Source organism: Saccostrea echinata, unplaced genomic scaffold (genome assembly GCF_033153115.1).
Source record: "Saccostrea echinata isolate AGI-Se365-2 ecotype Australia unplaced genomic scaffold, CSIRO_AGI_Sech_v1 ptg000009l, whole genome shotgun sequence".
NCBI lineage: Eukaryota > Metazoa > Mollusca > Bivalvia > Ostreida > Ostreidae > Saccostrea > Saccostrea echinata.
In genome coordinates this window covers 49042889-49066828 of record NW_026889758.1, presented here as the reverse complement: position 1 = coordinate 49066828, position 23940 = coordinate 49042889, and the positions used below count along the sequence as shown (strand labels likewise).

Here is a 23940-nt window from a genome sequence, read left to right as displayed (position 1 = left end):
ACCTTCGTTTTTTGGTCATTTCCTCATTTTTACTGCATCAGTTACGCCAGAGCATGTTTTATTTTATTTGATGTAACTATATGAAAAGACCAATTCATTTTAATGATGAAAGTGTTAATCTATTCATGAATTACATAAATAAAGATAATTAAGGGTTTAAAGGAGGAATGTTATTCGTTAGATGCAAAAATACACTTAGTGATTGGCTTTTGAAACTAGACAGCATTTTGCTATTCTTTCAAACGGAGGAAAAACAGATTCTCCTGGATATATTCTCTTTTTTTGTCTAAAAAAATAAAAATATCAAATTATTTTAAATGCAGTTTTTTTTTTAATGAATCAAGATGAAAACATGACTGTGTTTCAATACAAATGAAGAAGGACACATTTAAAAACATATAATTAGATGCTGGGATCAATAGCCAACATTAATAACATTGATAGATCGCTATTTTTATGATTTGTAAAAATTGATATTTCTAAATAGATTTTGCAAATAAGCCGTTATTATCAAAAATGCCCATTATCCTAGCAAGGTTTTCAAGATATGTATTGATTAACATTTCCCAGTCATTCTATATGCTCTCAAAGTTTAAATGGAAGTAGTTTGACGAGACACAATTAAACCTTATCGGATCGACAAGAATATTGAATTAATGCCCCAGTATACAAGTCTTAAATAACCAACTTGAAAAAAATCTACTTGATTGGACTTGCTGAATAGTTGTAGGCAAATTCGTGTTGTGACTTCATTTAAATGTACATGGAATCGAATATTTTGTTTTCTCACGAGAATTGAAATGAAAGAAATGGAGACTTGAAAAAATCTGGTTCAATCAATATTTGAGGGAATATTGTGTGTATATATTTCAAAGTGTACAGTGTAAGAAGATAGTGTTAACAATGTTGTTTATATCGTAGCCATGACCGGAGGAGGTGAAAAAATGCAGGACTCCGGAACGCAATCGGAAACTCCACAGGTAAAAAAAACGGATTCTGTCAATTCATGGATACACATCGCGTATGCGTTTTATTTTGGTTCATTTGAGCACGCGGTGTATCTTTACATCGTTAAATATTAACAAAGATTTGGTCGTTGTCAAGATATGAGGTGTTGATTTGACAAAGATTTCATAATCCATGTCAAAGGTCGCCTTTGTTTATGCGAAGAACTGGGTTAAAATTGACGCCGTATTCAAACTTATCACGAAACAGGGTCTTGCCTCCTACTATACATCATGACGACAAGATTCTCGATTATCTGTTTATGATAACTCACGGAAGCGTTTAAACAATAAGTTGTCAACCATTATTTTTTTTTTGTTTACATGAGACAGTTACAGAAATCAGAAAGTTGAATTGAGGACATGCATTTGTGTCTATAGCAACACTCAATTTTCATGAATTTTGGTATTCAAACAGCATATTATTTGGGAAGAGGGTCATTCTATTATAACAGAGAAAGGTTTTGTTTTTTGTTTTTTTTTGATCGGGAATAAAATACTTAGTATCAATAGTTTTACCCATTCATATAGTGTTGAATTTGAAGAAATCATTCATTCCATTCCAATGTGGGTGTATAAATGCTTTTTATTCCTTTCACAAAAGTAAGTCAGTTTGATCGAGCGATAAGATAAATATTTAAACAAAGGTCTTGAAAAGAAATGAGGTGTGTTGCCAGTGTTTCAAAACGCATTTAAAACAATTTTTCGCTGCGCCTTTTTACTATTAAAGTTTGAACACGGTGTTATTTTGGCGTTTACTGCTCCATGTGGTTTGAAAATTTCGTGGTTGAACGGAAGCAATATTTTAAAAGAAAAATAATTACACTGAAAAAGAAATCTGCTTTAAATTCTAATCCGATCATCAAAATGTGAATGAATAAAGCATTACAGCACACTGTTTAAATGTTTTCTTAATTAATCTTTAACGAATTAAAATCATTTTAACAAAAGTAACATCTTAAAACCATGACCTTTTCTCACCTTTTAAATGCATAACTATAAATATAGCATTTAAAAGAAGATAAATTCATTAATTTTTGACAGAGGGACCTTAAATATTATCACAAAAAAAGCATAATAAAAATAAAATAATAACGCTTCTTTCACATTGGTCAAATCTTTAGACAGTGTAGTTTCTAATTTTCAAAAAGAAATATTTTACTTCCCACATTTGTACTATTGTGCCAGTTATTAATATTATCCGCGTTTTAAAAGTTTTATACCATAATTATAAGTTTTAAAATCCTGATTCAACTTTATCATGTTAAATCTCGCAATTCTTCTGCGATGACCTTAATTCAGGTATATTGGATTATGAAATAATAAGTTAAATATATAAAAAAGATCTTTATCAGACAATAGGCGACATAAAAGAGATATAATGAACACTGGCATCCGATACGGTTATTTAGTTTATGAGTAATAGAAAATAACTTAATGGCCTTGATCTCTGGACCTAAAATGGGGACCCTGGTATGAAACAATTGAAATTTCCATGTTTGTGTTTTAAAGATATGAGGCAAGATAATTTGAAGCAAGATTTGAGAGGGATTCAAGGTTGAACTTATACGATGCGTTGGCGGGGTGATAATAGTATTTTTGTGAGCTTTAATAACAAGTTGTTTTCTTAGATGGGTGTATAGGGGGTGATAAGAGCTTAAATTTCTTTGTTTACAAATAATGTATTTATTTATTTACGTTCAAATTTTAAAAGGGGGATTCATAGAACTTGACAACTATGATAATGATGAAAGGGTATATGTATATAAATATGTATGGTCTTTTAAGCCTATCTGATGTAAAATGCACTTACATTTACCCTCCCCTTTCTTATGAACATAAAGGATAAGTGTATTGATGGAGATAAACTTTTAAAGATATTTAAGACAATTGCACAAAATACAAGAAGTAAATTGTTAATGAGTACAGATCAAATATATCCAACTAAATATAGAACCTTTATGCACAATTCAATTATAAATGTTAAGAAAATGGACTGTTATCGAATATCTTTGATGAAATTAATGTGCCCCATTAATGGTTGCTGGTTTGTCGTGATTTTGCAAGGATATCTGGAATCTAATCAGGAATTTCCTCTGTCAGAAAAAGAAAATGGCGTGCTAACTGATGAAGTGTCATGCCTGTTAATTAGAAACGCGCTAATAGAAACTTACTTTACATTCAATGGGCAAAACCATTCACTGTTCCACAGTTAAAGTACATGAAAAGTAGAAATTCACTAATTCTGTACTGACAAAGCTACTCTTATCCAGAATCTAGGTTTAAGGGTTTGTGCTGGTGTTCTGTATATTTGGCGTGCCACAGTCTCTAAATTTTAACCTATTCCTTAAATAGGTTAGTTGTGAATATTTTGATCCAGAGGTTAAAACTTTACGAATTTTCATTTGTTATTAGTATTCAAATATCTCTTAAAGGTTATTGGAGGTTGAACATTTATTGCAGTTGCAAATTACCATTGGTCACCATGCACAGATAATCACAGAAGTGTACATAGAAGTTACATGAAATCATCAGTCTTGTTTTAAGGGAAATTAATTTACACTTTCTTATCAGATACCACTGGAGTCGGTACCAGAGGAGCCGGATGAAGAATACGAAGTCGAACCAAGCTTGACTCGGGAAGTGTCAACACCAAATGTTCGGATACCATCCCAGTCAGCACGTGCAACCCTCGTCCGGACACCTGCGACGCGGGAAAGGACCACATCGCCTTTAGTGTTTAACGAGGAAGAAGAGTTTAAAAAGGATGAAGATGACAATATTTTAATCACCGAGATTAAACCGACGGATTATCAGGAGGTGGAGTTTGAGGTGGAAGTGGAGCAGGAAGAAGATTCGTTGTCTCAGGGAAGCGAGGAACTGAAACATGTAGCAGTGGAGCCGATAGAGGCCGAACCCAAAGAGGAGGATTATGATACCGATCTCGAAATCGAAGGTGAGTTGAGTATCCTGGCACGGCACCAAAAATAGCAATTTCTTTTGATACATGTAATTCAGTGAATCAAAAATACACTGATTTTTCTTTTATGTAACTTTTGTTTTCGCAAAAAATACTTTGATGGTATGAGAATTATTTCGTTTCAGAAGAAACATTTGTACATGATACAACTGGTCGATCTCACTACACAAAAATATGCCACCAGCTTGGTTTAGTACCCATTTCATACTTCATGCGGCATATCCAGGACACGGAACTAGCCATGAGGTACCATGGACTGGGGCCCAGCTCAGCAAGAGCAATTGCACTTGTGTTAAAGGTACACTCATTAACAGACATTTGATTTATTTTGTTTGTCACATTCAGCTTAAATTCATTCGATAAATCTGTTTAACTATAACGCTGAATATGTCTTTATACTTTGATAATATGGTTTATTCTTGTACTTTCTAGGATACCATTACATTAGAAAAACTAGACTTACGTGGGAATTGGATAGAGGGAGAAGGTGGTGAAGCGGTGGCGCGCATGCTCGAAGAAAACGATTACGTCACAGATGTGGTAAATTTTACTCACTTGTAAATAGCGCTTGAATATTAATCTTGCTAAAGTTTTCCTTCTTTAAAATTATAGCGTAACTTCGTTTTTACAGTGCCTTGCAGACAACAAACTTGGACTAACTGGTGCTCAAAGTTTATGTAGAATGCTCAGTACTAACGCAGGTCTTCGCAAATTGGATATTTCAGGTGAGTTTTGCAAATTATTTTCTATTTGACATCAACGTTCATATGTAAAAAAAAAAAAAAAAAAAAAAAAAAAAAAAAAAAGTTTAGCTAATAATCCGTGTTCCTCCTAACAACGATGTCAGAAGAGTTTCTGAGATATTGTTATATGTTGACAATAAATTACAATATTAAATGTTGGTGGCGCATGTTGATCAAAATGTCTACATGTCGCACAGGTGTGTCGTGTCTTTACAGTTGCATATATTTGACCCTGTAATCTGTCTTACTTCTGCAGACAATGGATTCGGCACAGTGGAGGCAGCAGTGATAGCGCAGGCCCTCGAGGTACCGATGTTTTTATTAACCTTCATGGGACGAAAAATCAAATCTCTTACCAAACAATAAGCAAAAAATACCTTTCTGTCGTTCAAGTGTCTATTAAATCCCAAGATTTACAAGCCCACCGTGTTTTTTCAAAGCGCAATTTATCATTTTGTTACTCTGGACACTGTTTGCAGCAGGTGTAGAAAAGCCTTTGCTTGCACTTTGGGCTTCACCTTTCCATTAACGATCTCATTTAACATGTACTTCTCGCATTTAATTGATCAATATTGTGTTTCTGACATGTCACACAGACTACTAGAACTGTCGGCCTGGTTCTAAGAATTATGCTGTCATTTTCTTCATTGTAGACAAACAAATATCTTAAAGTGCTGAACCTGAGTCATAACCGTTTTGATGAACAAGCTGGGGAAATTTTGGGTCCCGCCATAGGTACGATAGATTGTTCAAATTTCAGACAGTAGTAATGTTAATTTTCACATCTCTAAATTAAAAAGAAAAAGTTTCTTATCAAGTCAATGCAGTGACATGGCCATCAATAAAACGTGCTTATCTGGAAAGAATAGTCAAATAGGCAAAAACATGCCAAAGTTGTTGCATAACCAAAGAATAATTTTTAACCATAAAGACATTTGTATTTACATCACAATTAATATCAATAGGTGCCAATGACATCTTGGATGTTTTGGATCTAAGTTGGAATTGTTTACGGCAAAAGGGGGCCGTCTCCGTAGCTAAGGGAATCAAGGTATACCGGTATTTCATTTAAGACCACCTTCTCACATATGCAAAGTGCATAATGCTAACACATACCTTCGTATTTCTGAAGTTTCCGACTTAAAAGTTGTAAACATACTTTTTGTACAGGAAAACGTAAGGTTAAAGAAATGTAGTCTTGCATGGAACGGTTTTGGTCCAGAGGGTGGGGTGGCGATTGCTGATGCTCTTATGACCAACAACTCCCTCCAAGAGATTGATATCAGTGGTAACAGACTAAGTGCCGATGTTGCCATAAAAGTGGCTAAAGCCATAATGAGTAATGACAATATCAGAATACTCAAGGTATGGGTTTAATTATTTATAACATACTGGAAGCAAATTTATTTAAACAAAGGGGCTTATATCTATCCGTATCCCATTGCAATTACAGATGGGTAACAACCTTCTTACAACTGCGGGTGCAATAGCGTTAGCGAAAGCTATAAATGAAAGTGAAAGCAGTGAAATGGAAGAGTTGGACTTAACTGTAGGTGATATTGTGCTTAAATAAATATCAATATTTTCTTAAAGATTTTAAGCTTGCTTAACCTACAACTGTTATTAGTTGCTTATGGGCTCCTTTTGTTTTATAATCATCCATTGTTATTTATGTTGACCACCCATCCACTTTTTCTTCCATACGTAATATTTTTATTGCTAAATTTTCCTACTGCAGGATGTCCCTGTTGAATTTGAATTCCTGCGCATCATTGAAGACATCAAAGCCAAAAGACCCAATTTTAAAGTTGCTCATGGTCCTATATTGAGAGTAGGGAATACGACAGAAGACCTAGGCAAGCCCGCCATTGATCCAAATCCACGCCGGAATAAAGACCCCATAGTGGTGTTAGACCAGCACATAGTCGTCAACGACTTCCGTCTTTTAGATATTCTTAAACGCTATGACCCTGACAACTCCATGACACTTGAACCTCAGCAATTTCTCGCCGCTTGTGAGGTAGGTATATTTTTCAAAGATATACATGTATGAAGACCGTAATTGTACTGGAAAAATAAAATTGTATACATTTGTGCTGTATTTTTATATTTGCTAATCTTAAAGTAAAATATAACCGTAAAATCAGAATTGAATGCGCCTTAAAAAAATTAGATATTTAGATTATAATAGAAAAAATACGTATATCAAAGAAATGTGAACGCAGGTTCCGTTCTAAAATTTCAGAATTAACCATTAAAAAAGCAAAATTAAGGCTATAATCAGAGATACTGGGAAAGAGTGATTGATAAAACCTTATTTCATTTCAGGAACTAGCTATACCTTATGATAGGGCAAAGGTAGAGGAAGCTGTCAAACGTCTTGTTGATCAGAAACCAGGAAACGAGAATGGCAGAATCTACTTTGGGTAAGCTCTTTACCACATTCAAATGTTAAAAAATTTTCGTCATCAGTTTATTTTCAAACTGATTGATTATCTTCATTATTACAAATTTTGCATACTCATTTTTCTTTCCAACAGGAATTTCTTTGATCAAGAAAAACTTCAGGAACACATCAAGAAATACCAAGAGAAGACTGATAATGAAACATGAATGTTTCCACTGCAACTTTTTTTTCTAAGTCTGTCCGGTATACATGTACTTAGTATATGGAAAACCAGATCAATGTTAAATCTAAAAATAAAAACTGAACGTCACAACATTTCACTTGATGCATGCCTGGGAATACATAATGCATTATATGACATTCATTACAACCCTATTGTGCTATTCAGCATGTGCCAACTTAAATAAACCAAGTGCCTACTTTTAAAGTTAAGAAAGCATGCCATGTGCCTTCTTTTACAAGATGGGTGGGTTCTGTCCTTTAACCTCAAGCATTGTGATATTCCTCACCTTTTAGCAGAATGTTTCCATAGACAACAGAGATATTTATTCCTACACATTAGCTAAAAAGTATTACTTTTGTTTACAGTTATAACTGTCTTTAACTTATGTGTATATTTATATACTGAAAATGCTTTAACTAAATAAAAGACAGAGTATCTTTACAGTTTTATGTATTTATTTCATAATTTTTTTAAAAAATCAACAAGTGTGAGAAATTTTATGTTTAAACCTCTCTAATGATAATAAAGCTGATGAAAAAAAAATATAAATACATTGTATTACCTTTTTGGCTATAATTGGAATGGAAAATACAAAAACAATGTTTAATTCATGCAATTAAATGAGCTGTAGCTACATTCTACATGCAAATCTTATACAAGAGGCCCACATCCAACAACCCTCACCTGAGTTATCATAAAAGTGAAAGTTATGAAGATATGGAAACAAAATTGATGAAGGACTTTAAAATATCAAAGAGTCCACTTGTCAACTTTCCTATTCTTATTAAAGAGCAATAGACAGGTAATCATTCCAATTACCTAAAATAGGGAAATTGACACATTTTACAACCCTTCAATATGTAACAGGAAAGGAGAAAAATGCAAGGGACAAGACCAGGGCACGTCACAACACCAAATATGGCAGGAAAGGAAAAAAATAAGATGGACCAGACCAGAATTCGAACCCATCCTCTCTCCCCCCCCCCCCCCCCCCCAACACTGAATTACTAGTCAACTGCGCTGTCTGGCCACAGGTGATTGAATCTGTCTGACTGCCACAAATATAACAACCAATGCTTACAGAAAACCCCTTGACTTAAACCTAACACTTTCAACAATTTTCAACTGATTTGTTAAAAAATAGCTCCTTTATCTTCCTGTGTAAAATTCTGATCATCCTATTGTGGCCCAATCCTTTCTGGGAGCGAGAGTAGAAGAAAAATGGAATTCTTCAAAGCATGGGAATGCTTACATGTTAATATGGCACAATAATGCCCAGTCATTCTTGAGATATGCTCCTGTGAATATTCTTACTTAAACTTTGAACCCCGACTGTGGTCCCATCTTAGTCCAAGGGGCATGATGAGACTAAAAAATTGAATTTACACAAGGATGCTTCCATATTTGAACAATTGTAATCAACTCTTCAAAAGGATAATTTAGCTGTTTTTGTTTGAATGTGCCATGAGGTTTTCAGAAATCAAAATTGTGAAGAGTTGACAGATAATGGACAAATGACAGACAAATTTAAATGAGAAAAGTTCATTAAAGTTCACCAATAATTGAAACTAATAAAAGATTCATCTAGCATTAACTGTCAAAACAGTTTTGCTACTAGCAAAGATTCTTGATCAAGAAGGACAAGAGGCTATTGATATTGTGACCAGAAAAGATATTATGATGTACAATAACCAAACAGCTGTTTTTCAGGATTAATCATTGAATCATGATTTTAATTTCATGTGAATTCAAAGCCTGTCCCAAAAAAAGTTTCATGAAAATGTATTAATTGTAAAGGTTATTGAAAGAGCATTTGTATTTTCAGAAGATGCATATATGTGAAACATATTATTCAACAGAGCTATAATCAAGGTGTGTATAGCATCATTAATGTCTTCATTTGGATTTTTGTCCTTGACCCTTGAACCTCACATTTTCCATTTGTCCTTGACCTGTAAATCTCATATTTTGGATTTCCGTGCATGGCCTGCAGAAGGAACATTTCTTTCATCCCAAATTGTCACTCCATCACATGAACAGATTTTTTTCTCGGAATTCTGGAAGAGTCCAGCTGACCTTGCAATTATGCCACAGGAAAGTCTGAAATGGAGATTTTCTGAATTATTAAGGTTATTTGATGATTACCACTCATTTTGGTTTTTCCCAATTTGTTTTCTCCCTAATACTGGTATATAAATGTGTGTCACAGGGTGACTGTGAGCATCAGTCAATACATTGGATCTCAATAGCTCAGAGGTTAGAGCGCTGGCACAATACGCCAGACACCCTGGATTGAGTCCCTGTTGAGACTTGATTTTTCACCACCTGTGATATATATATATGAACAATTCAATAGGGAATAACCATTAGTAAATCTGATAATAAAATAATTAATATTCTCAATCACCCATGAGGAATATAGACATGTTATCCAGGGGTAACAACACTTAATCTAATGTCTCAATTAATCGTAATACAGTTTCCCTTACTTTTTCTGGATCTGTGAATTTAAACTTTCTGGCTTCTCTTGATGAACAACTAGAGATCTTCCAATGACCTCCCAGACTTTTAATCTATTACTGGTCAATCTGAAATCTGCTCGGCCATTGGCTGCTGCTTCAATTTCTCCTAAGTCACCTACAGGCTGAGAATACAAAAATAAGTCTGGTAAAAAAATGAAGTAGTATGATAGAATTATGAATTTCTCTCTTAAATACAGGATTTACCAATTTTTTACATCAATGACAGATGTTGCAGATAAATTTTAAACACGCATTTCCTGCTACCTGAGTAGCAAGCTCAAAACATCTGTGTACTGCCAAATTTGCCTATATTTTCAAAATGAATATTAATTTTCCAGTAAAAAACATAAAGAAGAATCAGACAAAGGTCTGGAATTTGCTAATTTCTGCCTCATTTTTAATGAATTTTCTCCAAAGAATATATTGATTCAGAAAACTTGTAAGGTATCCAACAATTTAAAATTTTCAAATAATTAAATATGTCTTGTGTATGAAAATTTCAGATAGATTAACCTCTACTCTCTATTTTCCACTGTTTTTCAAAATAAGAAGTATTTAAAGTTTGATGACAATTCTTAAAAATTTACCTTTTCTGTCTGAGGACTGAGTCTTCCAAGAATTTCTCCACAACTGAAAGAAGTAATTCACATTCTCAAGTATATATTCTTTTTTACACAATGATTGATTTCTCTGTTCAAGGGAGGCAATTCCCCCCCAAAAAATTTCAAATCTTTTGTGCAAACATTTAGAAAATGAAAAACTAATTTAATTCACAAATCAAAAGAATTATTTACTACAATTGTTCAGGATCTGCAAGTATAGAACTAAATTAACATGCATGAATTAACTGAATGCAAGTTTTAGTCTTACTTCACACTCTGAAGAGGTGAAAGCTGGGTGCACGAAGTCATAATAATAATCTACATGTATATAACTAAATTTACCATGATGTATGCATACACAAACCTGTCACATCCTTGGGAAATGTCCCCCAGTTCATGTATAAAAAGTCGGTGTTTCCCTTCCGGTAGACCATCAATAGTGCCATCTATGATGCATCTGGATGAATTTGACTGGACCATTCGTATGACTCCCTGGATTTTGTCATCACCAGTATTTAACTGAACCACACCAGACTCAACAGGGGTCTCTAATTAGAAAAAAAAAGATGACAACTTTTTTTCAATACTGTAAGTCTTGATACTTATGTATCTTTGATAAAGAATAGAACTTAGATATGGTGATTTATTGTAAAAAAAAAATATATATGAACAGAGGCCCAACTCACTATTCAAGGATCCATACCCCTGAAGAACTGCCTTTTTCCCAGTCTTTTCTATCAATGCTTGGATCTGATTAGAGGTCAAAGTGCTTTCAACAATTACCTGGTCTGTTGCCAAGTTCACCTGAACTGACTTTACACCTGGAAGAAAAGATGAACTTAAAAAATACTATGTCCCTAAAGACTGCATTCTAATTTGACCTTCTCCCCCTATTGCATTCAAAATTTAATCTTAAATGGACATTCAGATGGATGGCCAATTGCAATATCTTCCTCAAGTTAATAACCCAGTGGTATAACTGTATGAGAACTTTGTAGTAATTAAACACCAATTCAATATCCAATGCATACTTGATATTAATTTGTTAAATACCATTTACTTCAAGAAGTGAATTCTTCACTGATTTCACACAACCCTCACATGTCATATTCACAGCAAACTCCATCTGTAGAATAAAAAACTGCAATTACACGTAGAAAAATTGTCTTTTCCATGCTGTTGTTCTTAAAACTACCAAAGGAAGTAAAACAGTACTGATTGATGCTGATGCCATGTTTAAGAAAATCTTTATCAATTTTTATACCTACACATCATTATTAATTTGGCAGTTATTTTACGGTAAATGCAACTTCATTTGTTATGTCAAAAATTATGCTTAGGCTGATCCAGTCCATTTTGCCACATTGCGAGTATATAGGACCTATTATAACTGTGGAGAGGGTCTGTCCCAAGACACAGATTATCCTCCACCTACAGATGATCATGTATTTTCCTCATCAGTGTTGCGATCTGCCATGAGTATCTGATGATATGGCTTTGTATTCTTATACACTTTGAAGAAGTGTAAATGGATATAGGGCCTCTATAGAATAATTATGTTACTGGCGTTGACTCTGATCTGTGACATTTATTCTTTAGTCGATTAAATTTCCAGTAATATATTTATTTAAAAAATTCTAACCAAAATCTACTCCTTTGAAAATTTTAATCCTTTATGTATAAAGTTATGTACAATGCCCTTTGGTGTAACATTCTAGATACTGACCCACACAGCAAATCAGAGACATATGAGCAAATATTAAGTGCAGTTGAACCAAAAAATATCAATAAAACATTCAGATTTGCAAGACTTTATAAAGTTATCAGATCAAAAAAGCATCAGAGCATATAAAAGAAATAAAACAGCATAATGTCACTGCCTCTTTCTATAATATAACAACCAAAAAATTATACCACTGCGCTGTCTTCGCTAGAGGCTGCCATGTTCATTTAGGAAATCAAAGAATCGTTCCAAGAATGCTTCGCCTATTACAAACAATTGGAAGTAAACGGCTGTCCAAGTTTAAAAAGAATATCCTAGCACATATATATTTCAATATAAAGATTTTCTGTGCTTAGTAAAACATAGACTAGATGATTTTCGTTCTTTATCCGGAATAAAAACACGTAAAGGTTGACTTTTCTCTAAACCGGAAGTTTTTGTCACGTGATTGTACCCGCCTGTAGGTTTGAAACGTTGTGGAAAATGTTTCAACTTTTACATTTCAATGAAGTTTAATGGTATGTTTATATCATATGTAAAATGTATAGTTGTTGATACGTGTTTATATGCACCGAACTATCAAGATGAAGGGACGTGAAAAGTATTTTTAGGTTGCCGATTTTATGCTGCATCTGAGCATCAAAAGCATTCATACCAGGTGCCATGATGCATGACTTGTATTAAAAATAATATAAAACGTGTCATCAAACGTTTTTATCAGTTTATATTTATTTTGATGTGTACTGAAAAAATTGAGTTAGTTGAATTGTTTGAACTGCTTTCACAGTGCACAGGCACCTGCATTTTCATCACGTAACAGAAGCCCATCCCCCATCTAGCATCTGTACATATAAACACACAAGGTGTGCTATGCCATTTTTCCCCCTGCCACGATTTGGGCATCAATTAATTAGAAAAATTAATATGCCTACCGGTTTGCATGTAGCTATGGGTTATAACGCATTATGCATTGCAACAGTTGATCAAAACTTTAATTGAACAATGTTTATTTGTTATTTACTTTAGGGTGCAAGTCTATATCTGCAATATAGATTCCAGGATTATTGTGTGCACAAAACTAAATGTTGTATGATGTCATAGCTTTTAATAGAAATGCTTATCTTAGGAATCATCCATGTTTACGTGTGTTTTTCATTCCAAAGACTATAGAGTCAAGAAAAATCAAGAATGAAGATATTGTCTGATTTGTCCAATGACACCAGTAAACACCAAAACCATCTTGAGAAAAAAACCCCAACTTTTGAGAGCACAATAGGCCAAGGTTTTGTAAGGAGTGTAGCGGATCAAATTCATCTTTCATGTGGACATTAAGCTTGAATTCATTATATTTACATTTCCAATGTCTTTGTCCGAGATAAAATTACAAATTGTAAAAATACTTTATTTCTACATAAATCTACTGATTCATCAATAGGCGCGGTTAAAAAAAATCACGTGTGGGGCGGGACAAATAGAGACAGAAGCGGGGCTATTAGCACGGGAATTTGCAGAATCAGGAGCATGTAAATATAAGGAATAACTGTCAGATTTTTTGGATTCATGACGATCAATCGATTGGCTTGCGTGATAATTTTATGCATAAACGCCTTCGGCGTTTATGCAAATTATCACGCAAGCCACTCGATTGATCACATCATGAATCCAAAAAATTAGACAGTTATTCCTTAATTAAAGCGTGTTAGCTCTAATCATATATCTGTATATGACTCAAAAATGAAATTGTAAAAATTCAGTGGTGATGAAAGCACCAGGATCGAGGATGTCGTGATATGTTTTTATGAAACTGTTTCTGAATGATACAATTTCAGGTAGAATGTCTGGCAGATAATGGTCAGAGATGGCAAAAGGTCAGAAGAAAGAAGATGGAGATGAGATCCGCAAAGCACTTGGTAAATCATATTTCATTAAATATGAGAAATTACATAGCTTTTATGAATCTTTACTGTAATTATTCTACTGTAATGCATTATCTAAATTATTCATTTGTTTCTGTATTTATTCCTTAGCAATTATCAGACACAACTTTCATATATATCACTTTCAGTTTGTCTATGACAGTAGATATTTTTTTTCTTAAATAGGGCTTAACAAGAATCAGTGCCTGTTTTGCCTGAAGTCTGAGGATAATGAAGAGAAGTTTGGCAAATACATAAAGAAATTTGGACTGACACTCCACTATTTTTGTATGGTAAGCCTCTCTTCATCCATACCAAATCCAGTGCAAAATCATTTTGTTGTCCAAAGGCAACTTTTTGATTTTGTTTTTTATTTATTTTGAAACAATGTATTCATACCAAATAAACTGGCTCTGAGAAGTTACTTTGTCCATGTCTCCATTCTCCATTAAGATGTTAATCTTGAATTTTTGGCAGCTCTTTGCAAGTGGATTGAGTCAGCGAGGAGAGAATGATGAGGATGGTATATCCGGTTTTCTACCAGCTGATGTACTAAAGGAACTAAAAAGGGGACTAAGGCTGGTGAGTAGAGCTGACAGTGATGAAACTTTTCATATCGATATAATATATATGAAGCACATACATGTATATTCATAATTATATTGGTTGCAAAAAGTATCCATATATCAATAAACTGTAACATTTTTACAAATTCTTTCAAAATAAGGATGCAACATTAATCATGCTAATAGTCATATGGTTTTAGTTATGGTATTAGTTATGGTATTCTGTTTTTATTGTTTTCACTTGAAATTACTGAAAATGAGCAGATAAAAATTGTACAAGAAATGGTGTTTATTTGAACATGTTAAACAACTTCAACCTTAAACTAACAGATGTAACAAGATGAAAGAAAAAATTTAAAAAGAGGATTGTGGATTCACTGGACTCTCATATGGAAGTTTTTATTTTTCAGAGATGCACGTTTTGTAAATCCAAAGGTGCAACTATTGGCTGTGTGGTTGGAAAGTGTCGGACAGTGTTTCACTACAGTTGTGGGATAGAAAGCAAAACACTGCACCAGTTTTTTGACACATTTAGGTATGTGCCATGAATTACATGCAAATCTTCATTGAGTCTGTAGTGAAGCATATTATATCCAGTCAAAGGTAATAAACAAAAGAAAAAAAATGTCAGCTTAAACAAGCATTGTGAGAGTTTGCTGAAGCAGTACAATATTTATGCCACCAACCAGCTCAACCTCTGCCCCTTTTCTTCATCTTTACTATGCTATAACTCAAAGGGACTAATTTTTTTGAGGATATGCAATGTACTACCATTAGTATATAGTTTTGATGTAAATTATTGACTAATAGTAATGTGTCCTATTGTTTGTTTGGTTGGTTGTTTTTTTTTTTTTTTTTTTTTTTTTTTTTTTTTTTTTTTTTTTTTTTTTTGATTAAATTCTGTGATACATACCTCCAGAATTTACAGAATTCTGAGAAACAACATTTAACTCTCAAATATATACAACATATATCATATGATTCATATTTTACAGTAACTTGTGTATTTTTCAATGAAGAAAATACTTTTATCTTTCAATGGAGAAAAAAATGCTATAATTTTCAATAGAGAAAAATACTTTTCATAGGAAAGTTTTTCCTTAGTTAAAGCAGAGACATAGATAAGCAGGCTGCTACTTTCAAAAAGTTAAGAGGTGGTACTTTTAAAAAATTTGGAGGTACCTTGTGGAAGTGATTTTGATTAAATATGTTATGATTGTTAACATTTTTTTCCAACTGATATTTTGGTTGGTACAGTAATGATTTCAGCAGGATAAACGTACGACAGATTTTGAAAGGCCTTCACATTCAAATATATCCAAAAAAAGAATGGTTTAGAGATAAATTTCTTTTTTTAATGCAATTTCCTTCATAAATACCTTGAACAAAAGTGATTTCTCAACATCCTGTTCATTCTTTGGATGTGCACTACATGGGGTAATATTTGAAAACTATATCTGAATGGGGTCACACAATTCATGTATCCACTTTATTAAATTAGAACTTTAAATTTACAGTTCATTTTGCTCTGAACATCGGCCACTACAGACAGCATGCCCCGAGGAACAAGCCGAGGTATCCACTTGTGCTATATGTATGACCACTGTTATCAATAGACCTCAGAATGACACACTCAAATCACCATGCTGTAGAGGATCATGGTTCCACAGAACATGCATACAGGTACATTTTTGATTTGTGGTTGGAAAAGGACAAGTAGTGAAATATGCAAACCTAGTTTAATCATATTCTTTTTGTTTTATTACGGTTTTTTTAGTGTACTTAATTTGTTATATCAATACTAAATTTAGTATTGTTTTCAGTAGATTTGATTAACTTTATGAAGAAAACATAGTAATGCAAGAAACTTAACCCCTGCCCCCCCCCCCCCCCCCCCAAAAAAAAAAAAAAATAGGTGATAGACTGAGTTCACATGGAACAAAATCAGAATTTCTAAATGGCAATTATCATTATCATGAAAGAGATTGAATCAATACATACATATTTGTATTTTAGAAACATGCCACAACAGCTGGGTTGTATTTCTTTAAATGTCCACTCTGTAACAACAAGGATCATTTCCAGGAGGAAATGTTAAGGATGGGAGTCCATATTCCTGACCAGTGAGTACTTAATTCTTAATTCTGCTACAGTAAAACGTGTATATTCTGAACCCTAAAATGACTTTAATTTGACCAATAGGCATGGTCACATACCAGTATATTGGCAGAGTGCAATTCTTGACAGCTGTTCTCTGCATTTGTTACAGTGTTCATCACAGGGGATATAAATCCTTATGGGATAACTTCAGTTAATCAACCTTTTTAGCCAATGTACAATCTATTCATGTTATCCATACTCTTGATGAACTCAATAATTTTAGTATTACATGTATCTCATTACATCAGCTGTATATTTGGGTTATTGTTGGTTTTACCTATACATATGACTTGACAGAGATGCAGCCTGGGAGACTGAGCCAAATGCCTTCACTGATCTGTTGGAGAGGTACCTTCATTGTGATGCATACAGATGTCACTGTGACAAAGGGAGGGACTACAACAAAGATGGAGGGTAAGTTGGTGTGTAACACTGAGGAAATTATTACACATGTATTATTGCATGTACAAGAAAATTGAATGGGTAGAAAACACATTTTTAGACAAGGGTTGCAATCCTATGATAAATAGAATGAGAAATCCAAAATTCCTTCAGTTGGATATTAGGCTTTAGCCTTATGTTTATGTTATTACCAACATATATACATCCAGTATTTAGATAATTGTAAATACACTGTAGGGTAGAGTGGGGTAATTTCGACCACTTTTGCTGATTTGTGGCTTTCAATCCACAAAACAAGACTGTTTTCAAATGTACTAGTTTAAAAAAGATTCAAAGTAATTGAGATTGATTTTTTCTTCATATTTTTCTGCTTTAGGAGTTAAAAATGCATAAAAAATAATGAATTGGTTAAAAAATAAGTAATCATGTTGCTTGGGTTAATTTCGACCGGACTCGGGGTAATTTCGACCACAACAAACATCAAAAAGAAAGATAACTCTTGCAATGCAAGTTAACTGTACCTGTCGCATTTTATTCAAAATTTATGGTCCGAGAAACTATATTGCCTTATTTAGAAAATACGTGTATCTATCTCTATCAATAAATAGATTAAAATGGATAAGTACTAGTATCCATACAGTAAAGAAATGGGTTGGGTTACTTAAGCTTTTCAATGCTGTCTTATGGACATCTAAATTCTTATTCTTTATTCAAAATTCTGCTTTTAATTTGCGAACTCTATATTTTAAAATTGTGATATATATATAGTTATGCAAATAGATAAAATCTTCTCAGATTGCACAAATAATTTCTTTGGTATGATTTTTAATATGTCCAACCCAAAAGAGATTTTATTTGATATCGTCTTTTCACAACAGAATCATTCAGATTGTATATATATATGCATAAGCAGGGGTCGAAATTAACGGGAAATACTTGCTAAATGCGAATTAAAAACAGAAATTGCGAGTGAAAAGCGACCCGTAGTCGCCAACTTTTGCAAGTAAAAAAACCTGGACTTTTTCGGATTTTTTTCCCAATTTATTCCAAGGATGTGCAATAAGCATTGCCTCACACCCAGGGCTACCATTTTTGGGGGGTCTGGATAGTGATTTTATGCACAGAGGAAGCCCCTTGGGCTAGTAAAAATTAAAATTACCCATGTACTACATAAAAAGCACCACAGGTATTTTTATTCATTTTTTTGCTCTTAAATTTCCAAAAAGATTTTCGCTTCAGTTTAAACTGTTAAATGAGCTAGTGCAATGACCAGAAAAAAGAAGATGATTTATTTTTAAATTCGTTTTTTTTTTTTATTATTTTCAGTCATAATTATTGATTAAGATTTATATACGATTCAATTCTTCTAATGAGAACTAAGCTTTAATTTTATAAAGAATTACCTTAAGATCCTGACTTTTTCTACAACAAACTATTTTTCATTGTTAGTTGTTACTTTTTCCCCCTATGTTTGAGCTAGTAATATTTTTTACTTGGGGCTAATGATTTTATTGCTTCACCCCTGTATCCATTTAGATTTCATCTTGTATAAAATGACCTAAATTAACCCACAAGGTGTAAATTAGTTTTCTATTAAATTATTCAAATAGTTAACTCCTATGTTAAAATTACTATGTGAAGAAAAAATGCTAGTGAAAGTTCAATATTGCTAGTAAAAATAAATTCCACTAGCTAAAATTTGCTAGTGGTCAAAAAAGTTAATTTCAATCCCTGATAAGGTTTGAGCATAGCATTAGAATTGGGTATATTTTTCTTTACTAATTTTTACCATTTACACATTCATTTGGAATGCGTTGTATTACGTATTTTACGTGTTTTTTAATTCTTAAAAGAGATAGGTCCTGAAAAATTCGATCAAGACAATTAAATAAAGATTTACAAAAGCAAAGTTCTCTGAAATCCCCCCCCCCCCCCCCCCCGAAAAAAAACAAACTCATACAAATCATTAATAACGTGAAACATCATAGTGTTGTTGTTTTTTTTTTGTTTTGTTTTTGGTTTCAAGATTGTTGTGGTTCTATTGGTGTGTTGTTCTGATATTTTGGGTACTATTTGGATTTGTGTACCTGGACTGTGTGATACGATCTTAATACGACCGGTTCGTTGGTTATCTATAGCCTCAGTCTTATCCATCAAAGTTTAGGCATTCGTAATAATGAAAAAAAATTACAAAAACCTGATTTTTTTTTACATACATTTAATATTGCCTGCATTCTCTCTTTTGTTAATTTGACGAGTTTGGAAACTTGGATTGCTCTCGTCATGTGTTATTTCATAGCCAGTGCCGACTCCATGTTCTCTCGCACGTCGATCAGTGATGCACCCTTGTGAACGGCCTGGAAAATATAATTATATAGCTAGGCATGTATATGTTAATTAATCTGGCATATTTTTTTTAAATAAAAGGTAATATGTAGATAATATTTTACAAATACAGTATAATCATTTTTTTGGAAGATCTAACTCTGCATTGCATTAAACAGCTGTTAAAGACAACTTACACATATTTCAGAAAAAGTGGTCGAATTTCCCCGTGTCCTTAAAATCAGAGGTAATTTCGACCAAAATCAAATGGACGTTTCTTGTGCATTTTGAGAGAAATCCAAGATAAATTGGTAAAATTCTGCAACTTAAAGATATTCCAAGAAAAAATAAAACAATTTTAATTTAATTCGTGCTGTAGACTGTTGAACAAGGTTAAACTTAAAAAGAGGTTGCACGAGTTGTCTCTCTTGCATTTCCTTGATCAAATCAAGCGCACTGAAGACGGGGACTTCAGGCGTCAAACTGGAGACATAAATAATAGTAAAAATATTTTTTATATCACTGATCAAGCCATATTTGCGATGAATAATTACACTAGGACACACAATTTGAAGAACAGTTTTCTATAATTCTGAATAAATTAAACTTGTCTCAACACTTCCGTAGATCTTTGTGTAGTGTTGCTTTCCTGTGGTCGAAATTAAACGGTGGTCGAAATTACCCTGACTTACCCTAAATTGTACATCCTTTTGTTTTTTATCAGGACATTTTTATATTTTGATTTCTTAGGAAGTGGGAGATCTTGGTTTGTGACTGGTGTGGATCCACAGGTTCTCATGTCGGGTGTCACAATATCATAAAAGTAGGCCCTGATGACTACATGTGTCCAGACTGCTATGAGATAGAGGAAAAATGTAAGTTTGTGTATGTTAGGTACAGAAGTGTCTTGTTAATTTGTGTTGGATCATTCTGTGTCTCTCTTTGAAATCTTTTTGTAATACGATAGAAACAGTTTCAAAAAATACTTGTAAAGAAGATTGGAGGATGTATTTTTGACATCCCTGTTTTAAAGTGTGTAAAAAAAAAAAAAAAAAAAAAAAAAAAAAAAGTTTCTTTATTAAATGTTTATATGTGTTTTTTTTTTTTTTTTTTTTTTTTTTTTTTTTTTTTTTTTTTTTTTTTTAATATGTGTGTAAAATAATTTCATACCTTGAAATGAAAGGTGAAATTGAGTTACAGGTGTGTATCTTTAAAATTTATTGATGCCATCTTGATGAATTTTCATCACTGATTTTACAGGGAATAACTGTCGTGGAATAAAGATCAAGAGGAAATGCAAGAAGAAGATTCCTTCTCCTAGAGCAAACAAGCGACAGGAAGACCCCTGCTTAGAGAACAAAGGCAAGAGTGAATACCAGCAACAAGGCAGTGGCTACAGAAAACTGACCACCCCTTCGGCCTTATCAGATATGATGTCAGGTGATGAATTCTCTGGCCCAGAAGCCATGGATGGAATGTTGAGCCCTGGAAGTTGTAATAAGTCAGCAGGGAACACAGGTCCATTAGAGTCTCCTGACAAACATGAGAGTATCATCTCTCCAATATCGCTATCCAAATGTAGTGGGAAGAAAAGATTTATCAACAAAGAATTGCAGTTTAATACACAGCAGAAAAGTTCAAATGTCACATCTACCATGGTCACCAAGAAACAGACTGCCAGTAAAACTGTTGAATCTGAGGATGAAGAGATTGATGTGGAGGGTTTGGAAGACAGGGTTGAACCTCAGAGGAAGAAGTCTTTTCCTCAAGCCTTTTCCCCACCCCAAATGAAAGGATATGCTTACGTTGAAGACACACAAGGACAGACGAGGGAAGGGAGGAGGATGAAGAGGAAAAAGAAACAACATGACAGTATTCGCAAACTTCTGAAGTTAGACATCGATATGACTTGGACAGATGTTGATAGTTCAGACTCAGATTCTGACTTTAGACCGAAAAAGCTGAGGAGAAGAAATTCAGTTAAGTACACCTATGACAGCAGTCCTAGTGTCGATCTGGAAACAAAAAAAAGAAAAAGGCATAGGGCCTCCGCAACAGTGACAAGCAGTTCTCAGTTACAGCAAACAAGCAGTATGTCTGAAAACTTGGTCGAAATGGATTTTGTTACTGTTGCTGAGACTAATGAAACTAAGAATACAACATGTCCTCCTGAAAATCACCTGGTGGTTACCTCTCTTGACAACCTCAGCAGTACAGATGAAAGTGCTAATAAGGACCTTACACGTAAGGAAACCCAAAAACCAAAGATTTCTTTAAATCAAGATCTAGATGTTTGTTTCGATGAAAAATTGCTCTCTGATAATGCTCCTAGGAAAAGCAGTGATTCTTGTAACGACAGATCTGTAACATCTTTATTAGATGGAAAACTAACATTGAAAAGATCTTCATGTGAAAAATCTAAGAGTACAAAAAACAGGAAAGCTTCAAAAGGTAAAAAGAGGTACAAAATGAATCCCAATCAAATGCTTATCAAACAGTGGTTGGAAAATAGCAATGGTGAGAAAAAAGTGGAAGAGAAAGTGGAATTACCTCCTGCAGTAGACAGCACCAAATGTGAAGAGAAACCACGAAAAACAACACTAAAAATCAGATTTAAAGGCAAAACCTTCTTGTTCAATAGACGCATTAGAAAAAGCACATCATTCAAAGAAAACTTACAAGCAGGAGAGAAGGAATCTGTCGGTTATAGTAAGCAGTTTTCACCCAGGGTGGAGAGTCATCAAGGGAAACAACTCAAAGAATGTAGGAATTTTGGATCAAATTCATGGAAATCTATAGATCCACTCTCAAGCCCACCAGAAGGAATAGCAGATTCCACAGATCTTTGGAGGGAAGCCAAAAGAATGGTATTTACAGAAAGAAAGAAGAATTTTATGGAGCAAAGACACCTGTGCTCACCTAGGACATTTCCAAAGAAGAAAAGATCCAGAGCAATTGAGTCCTTAGTACGGCTTCCAGATGACACTATCAACAGTTATGATGAGGAGCGCATTTATTGCACTGTTTCTAATTTGAATGTCAAGTGTTCCTTGGCCAAGAAATTTGATTTTTCAGAGAGAACTCCTTCTGAAAGTGAGTCCACTTCTACAGACATGTCAACTCTGACTTTCATTGATACCAACAGCTTTCTAAGTGAAAGTTCAATGCCGAAATTATCCCCAGTGGAAATGGATGATAGCGTAATTATCATGAGGGACAAAAATAGAAATGATCCCCAGGTGTCACCTGTGGGAGATACTCACCACTGCATGTTAGTCAATCTCAAACCCAACAGACTAGACATTCATAAGAGAGCAGGGAGTATGTCTCCTAACTCAACAAATCACAGCGAGACGAGTCTGTCAGATGATGATGGAGGTCACATGATCAGTTCCTTCCCTCAGAGAATTGCCACTACTAGAAGCATGTCTGCAATGGATGCCCAGTGTTAAAAAACAAAGGAGAAATTCAGAGGAACAATTTTGTTGATGAAGAAGCCAGGTTGAACTTTTTGCATCTCTCTTGTTTATTTCTATTACCAGTCAATGAAATGGGGGTGACATTTAGGTTACCATTTTATATTTGTAGAATTTTGTATAGAAGAAACATATATCTGATGTTACTATATGAGGAGTGATGATATTTTTTGCCTTCAGAAGTAGATTCTCAGATTTAAAACAACTGCGTACTATGTATGCCAGAAAGTGTTCAGGAAAGTTTGTGTTCATGTGTGATTTATAAACAGTTTAGTATGAATTGAGGTTTTTGCTTCAAATGCAATGAATTTTATATGGTTCTCTAATCCCATAGGTAGTTTCTGTGGTTTAACTTTGGGCTCATCAAGGCTTAATCAAAACATTATCCATTTATTATATAAAGCTTGATTTAAATGAAGTTAAGTTATGAAATATCAGCATGATAAAATCTTTAATAAAAGCAGTTTTAAATATTCATTATGATTTGCAAAATGCCATTAAATTTTTACATCATGCTTTGTCTTAATATTTTAATATTTTATTGGCTTTTGGCCCCGTTTTACAACAGAATTTATGATTAAGACCAAAATGTTATTTTCCAAATAAGATTAGCAACATGTGAAAATGGTTTTGATCTTTTAAAAGAATTTAGGAAGATATTTTTATGCAAGCAATTTATAACAGAAATCAAGGATTTTGCAAGATTTCACAATCAACTTAAGTATTTGGTCTTGGTCCTAAGTTCTTTTGTAAAACAGGCCCCTGGTGCATAGGGAGGATTTACCCGACCCCTACCCCCCCCCCCCCCCCTTCAAGTTATTGTTTGCTACAGAGTTGCAGGGGAATATAGCACATGTATCTGGCTAATTTGTGAGTCTATTTCTGCCTGCA

General features: G+C 33.8%; 3 protein-coding genes across 3 annotated transcripts; 2 read left to right on the top strand and 1 right to left on the bottom strand.

The window, feature by feature from the left end:
• The first annotated feature begins 593 nt into the window (after positions 1–593).
• LOC133182984 (leucine-rich repeat-containing protein 74B-like) lies at positions 594–7794 on the top strand. The gene is made up of 13 exons (XM_061317890.1): positions 594–980; positions 3579–3960; positions 4110–4282; positions 4417–4524; positions 4616–4709; positions 4984–5033; positions 5381–5462; positions 5693–5778; positions 5898–6092; positions 6181–6276; positions 6466–6747; positions 7056–7153; positions 7268–7794. Exons 1-13 carry the CDS (start codon positions 924–926, stop codon positions 7338–7340), a joined length of 1776 nt encoding a protein of 591 aa, XP_061173874.1. The 5' UTR covers positions 594–923; the 3' UTR covers positions 7341–7794.
• LOC133182983 (copper chaperone for superoxide dismutase-like) lies at positions 7795–12477 on the bottom strand. The gene is made up of 7 exons (XM_061317888.1): positions 12396–12477; positions 11535–11607; positions 11168–11302; positions 10846–11029; positions 10467–10509; positions 9847–10001; positions 7795–9457 (listed from the first exon to the last, which is right to left on the bottom strand). Exons 1-7 carry the CDS (start codon positions 12429–12431, stop codon positions 9319–9321), a joined length of 765 nt encoding a protein of 254 aa, XP_061173872.1. The 5' UTR covers positions 12432–12477; the 3' UTR covers positions 7795–9318.
• A 165-nt stretch (positions 12478–12642) lies between these two features.
• On the top strand, positions 12643–23564 carry LOC133182982 (uncharacterized). Its single transcript, XM_061317887.1, has 10 exons — positions 12643–12722; positions 14034–14114; positions 14307–14413; positions 14598–14702; positions 15097–15221; positions 16204–16369; positions 16703–16809; positions 17144–17260; positions 20324–20448; positions 20834–23564. Exons 2-10 carry the CDS (start codon positions 14063–14065, stop codon positions 23023–23025), a joined length of 3096 nt encoding a protein of 1031 aa, XP_061173871.1. The 5' UTR covers positions 12643–12722; positions 14034–14062; the 3' UTR covers positions 23026–23564.
• The last annotated feature ends 376 nt before the right edge of the window (positions 23565–23940 follow it).

What these genes read in the sequence shown, in the direction of transcription:
- LOC133182984 (XM_061317890.1), top strand. Translation starts at nt 924, where the DNA reads ATGACCGGAGGAGGTGAAAAAATGCAGGACTCCGGAACGCAATCGGAA. An exon ending in TGATAGCGCAGGCCCTCGAG is followed by an intron (nt 5,034 to 5,380) that starts GTACCGATGTTT and finishes TCTTCATTGTAG; the next exon opens with ACAAACAAATATCTTAAAGT. An exon ending in AATGGCAGAATCTACTTTGG is followed by an intron (nt 7,154 to 7,267) that starts GTAAGCTCTTTA and finishes TCTTTCCAACAG; the next exon opens with GAATTTCTTTGATCAAGAAA.
- LOC133182982 (XM_061317887.1), top strand. Translation starts at nt 14,063, where the DNA reads ATGGCAAAAGGTCAGAAGAAAGAAGATGGAGATGAGATCCGCAAAGCA. An exon ending in CACTCCACTATTTTTGTATG is followed by an intron (nt 14,414 to 14,597) that starts GTAAGCCTCTCT and finishes AATTTTTGGCAG; the next exon opens with CTCTTTGCAAGTGGATTGAG. An exon ending in GGAGTCCATATTCCTGACCA is followed by an intron (nt 16,810 to 17,143) that starts GTGAGTACTTAA and finishes ATGACTTGACAG; the next exon opens with AGATGCAGCCTGGGAGACTG.
- LOC133182983 (XM_061317888.1), bottom strand. Translation starts at nt 12,431, where the DNA reads ATGAACATGGCAGCCTCTAGCGAAGACAGCGCAGTG. An exon ending in ATTTCCCAAGGATGTGACAG is followed by an intron (nt 10,510 to 10,845) that starts GTTTGTGTATGC and finishes TACTTCTTTCAG; the next exon opens with TTGTGGAGAAATTCTTGGAA. An exon ending in TCAGTCCTCAGACAGAAAAG is followed by an intron (nt 10,002 to 10,466) that starts GTAAATTTTTAA and finishes TTGTATTCTCAG; the next exon opens with CCTGTAGGTGACTTAGGAGA.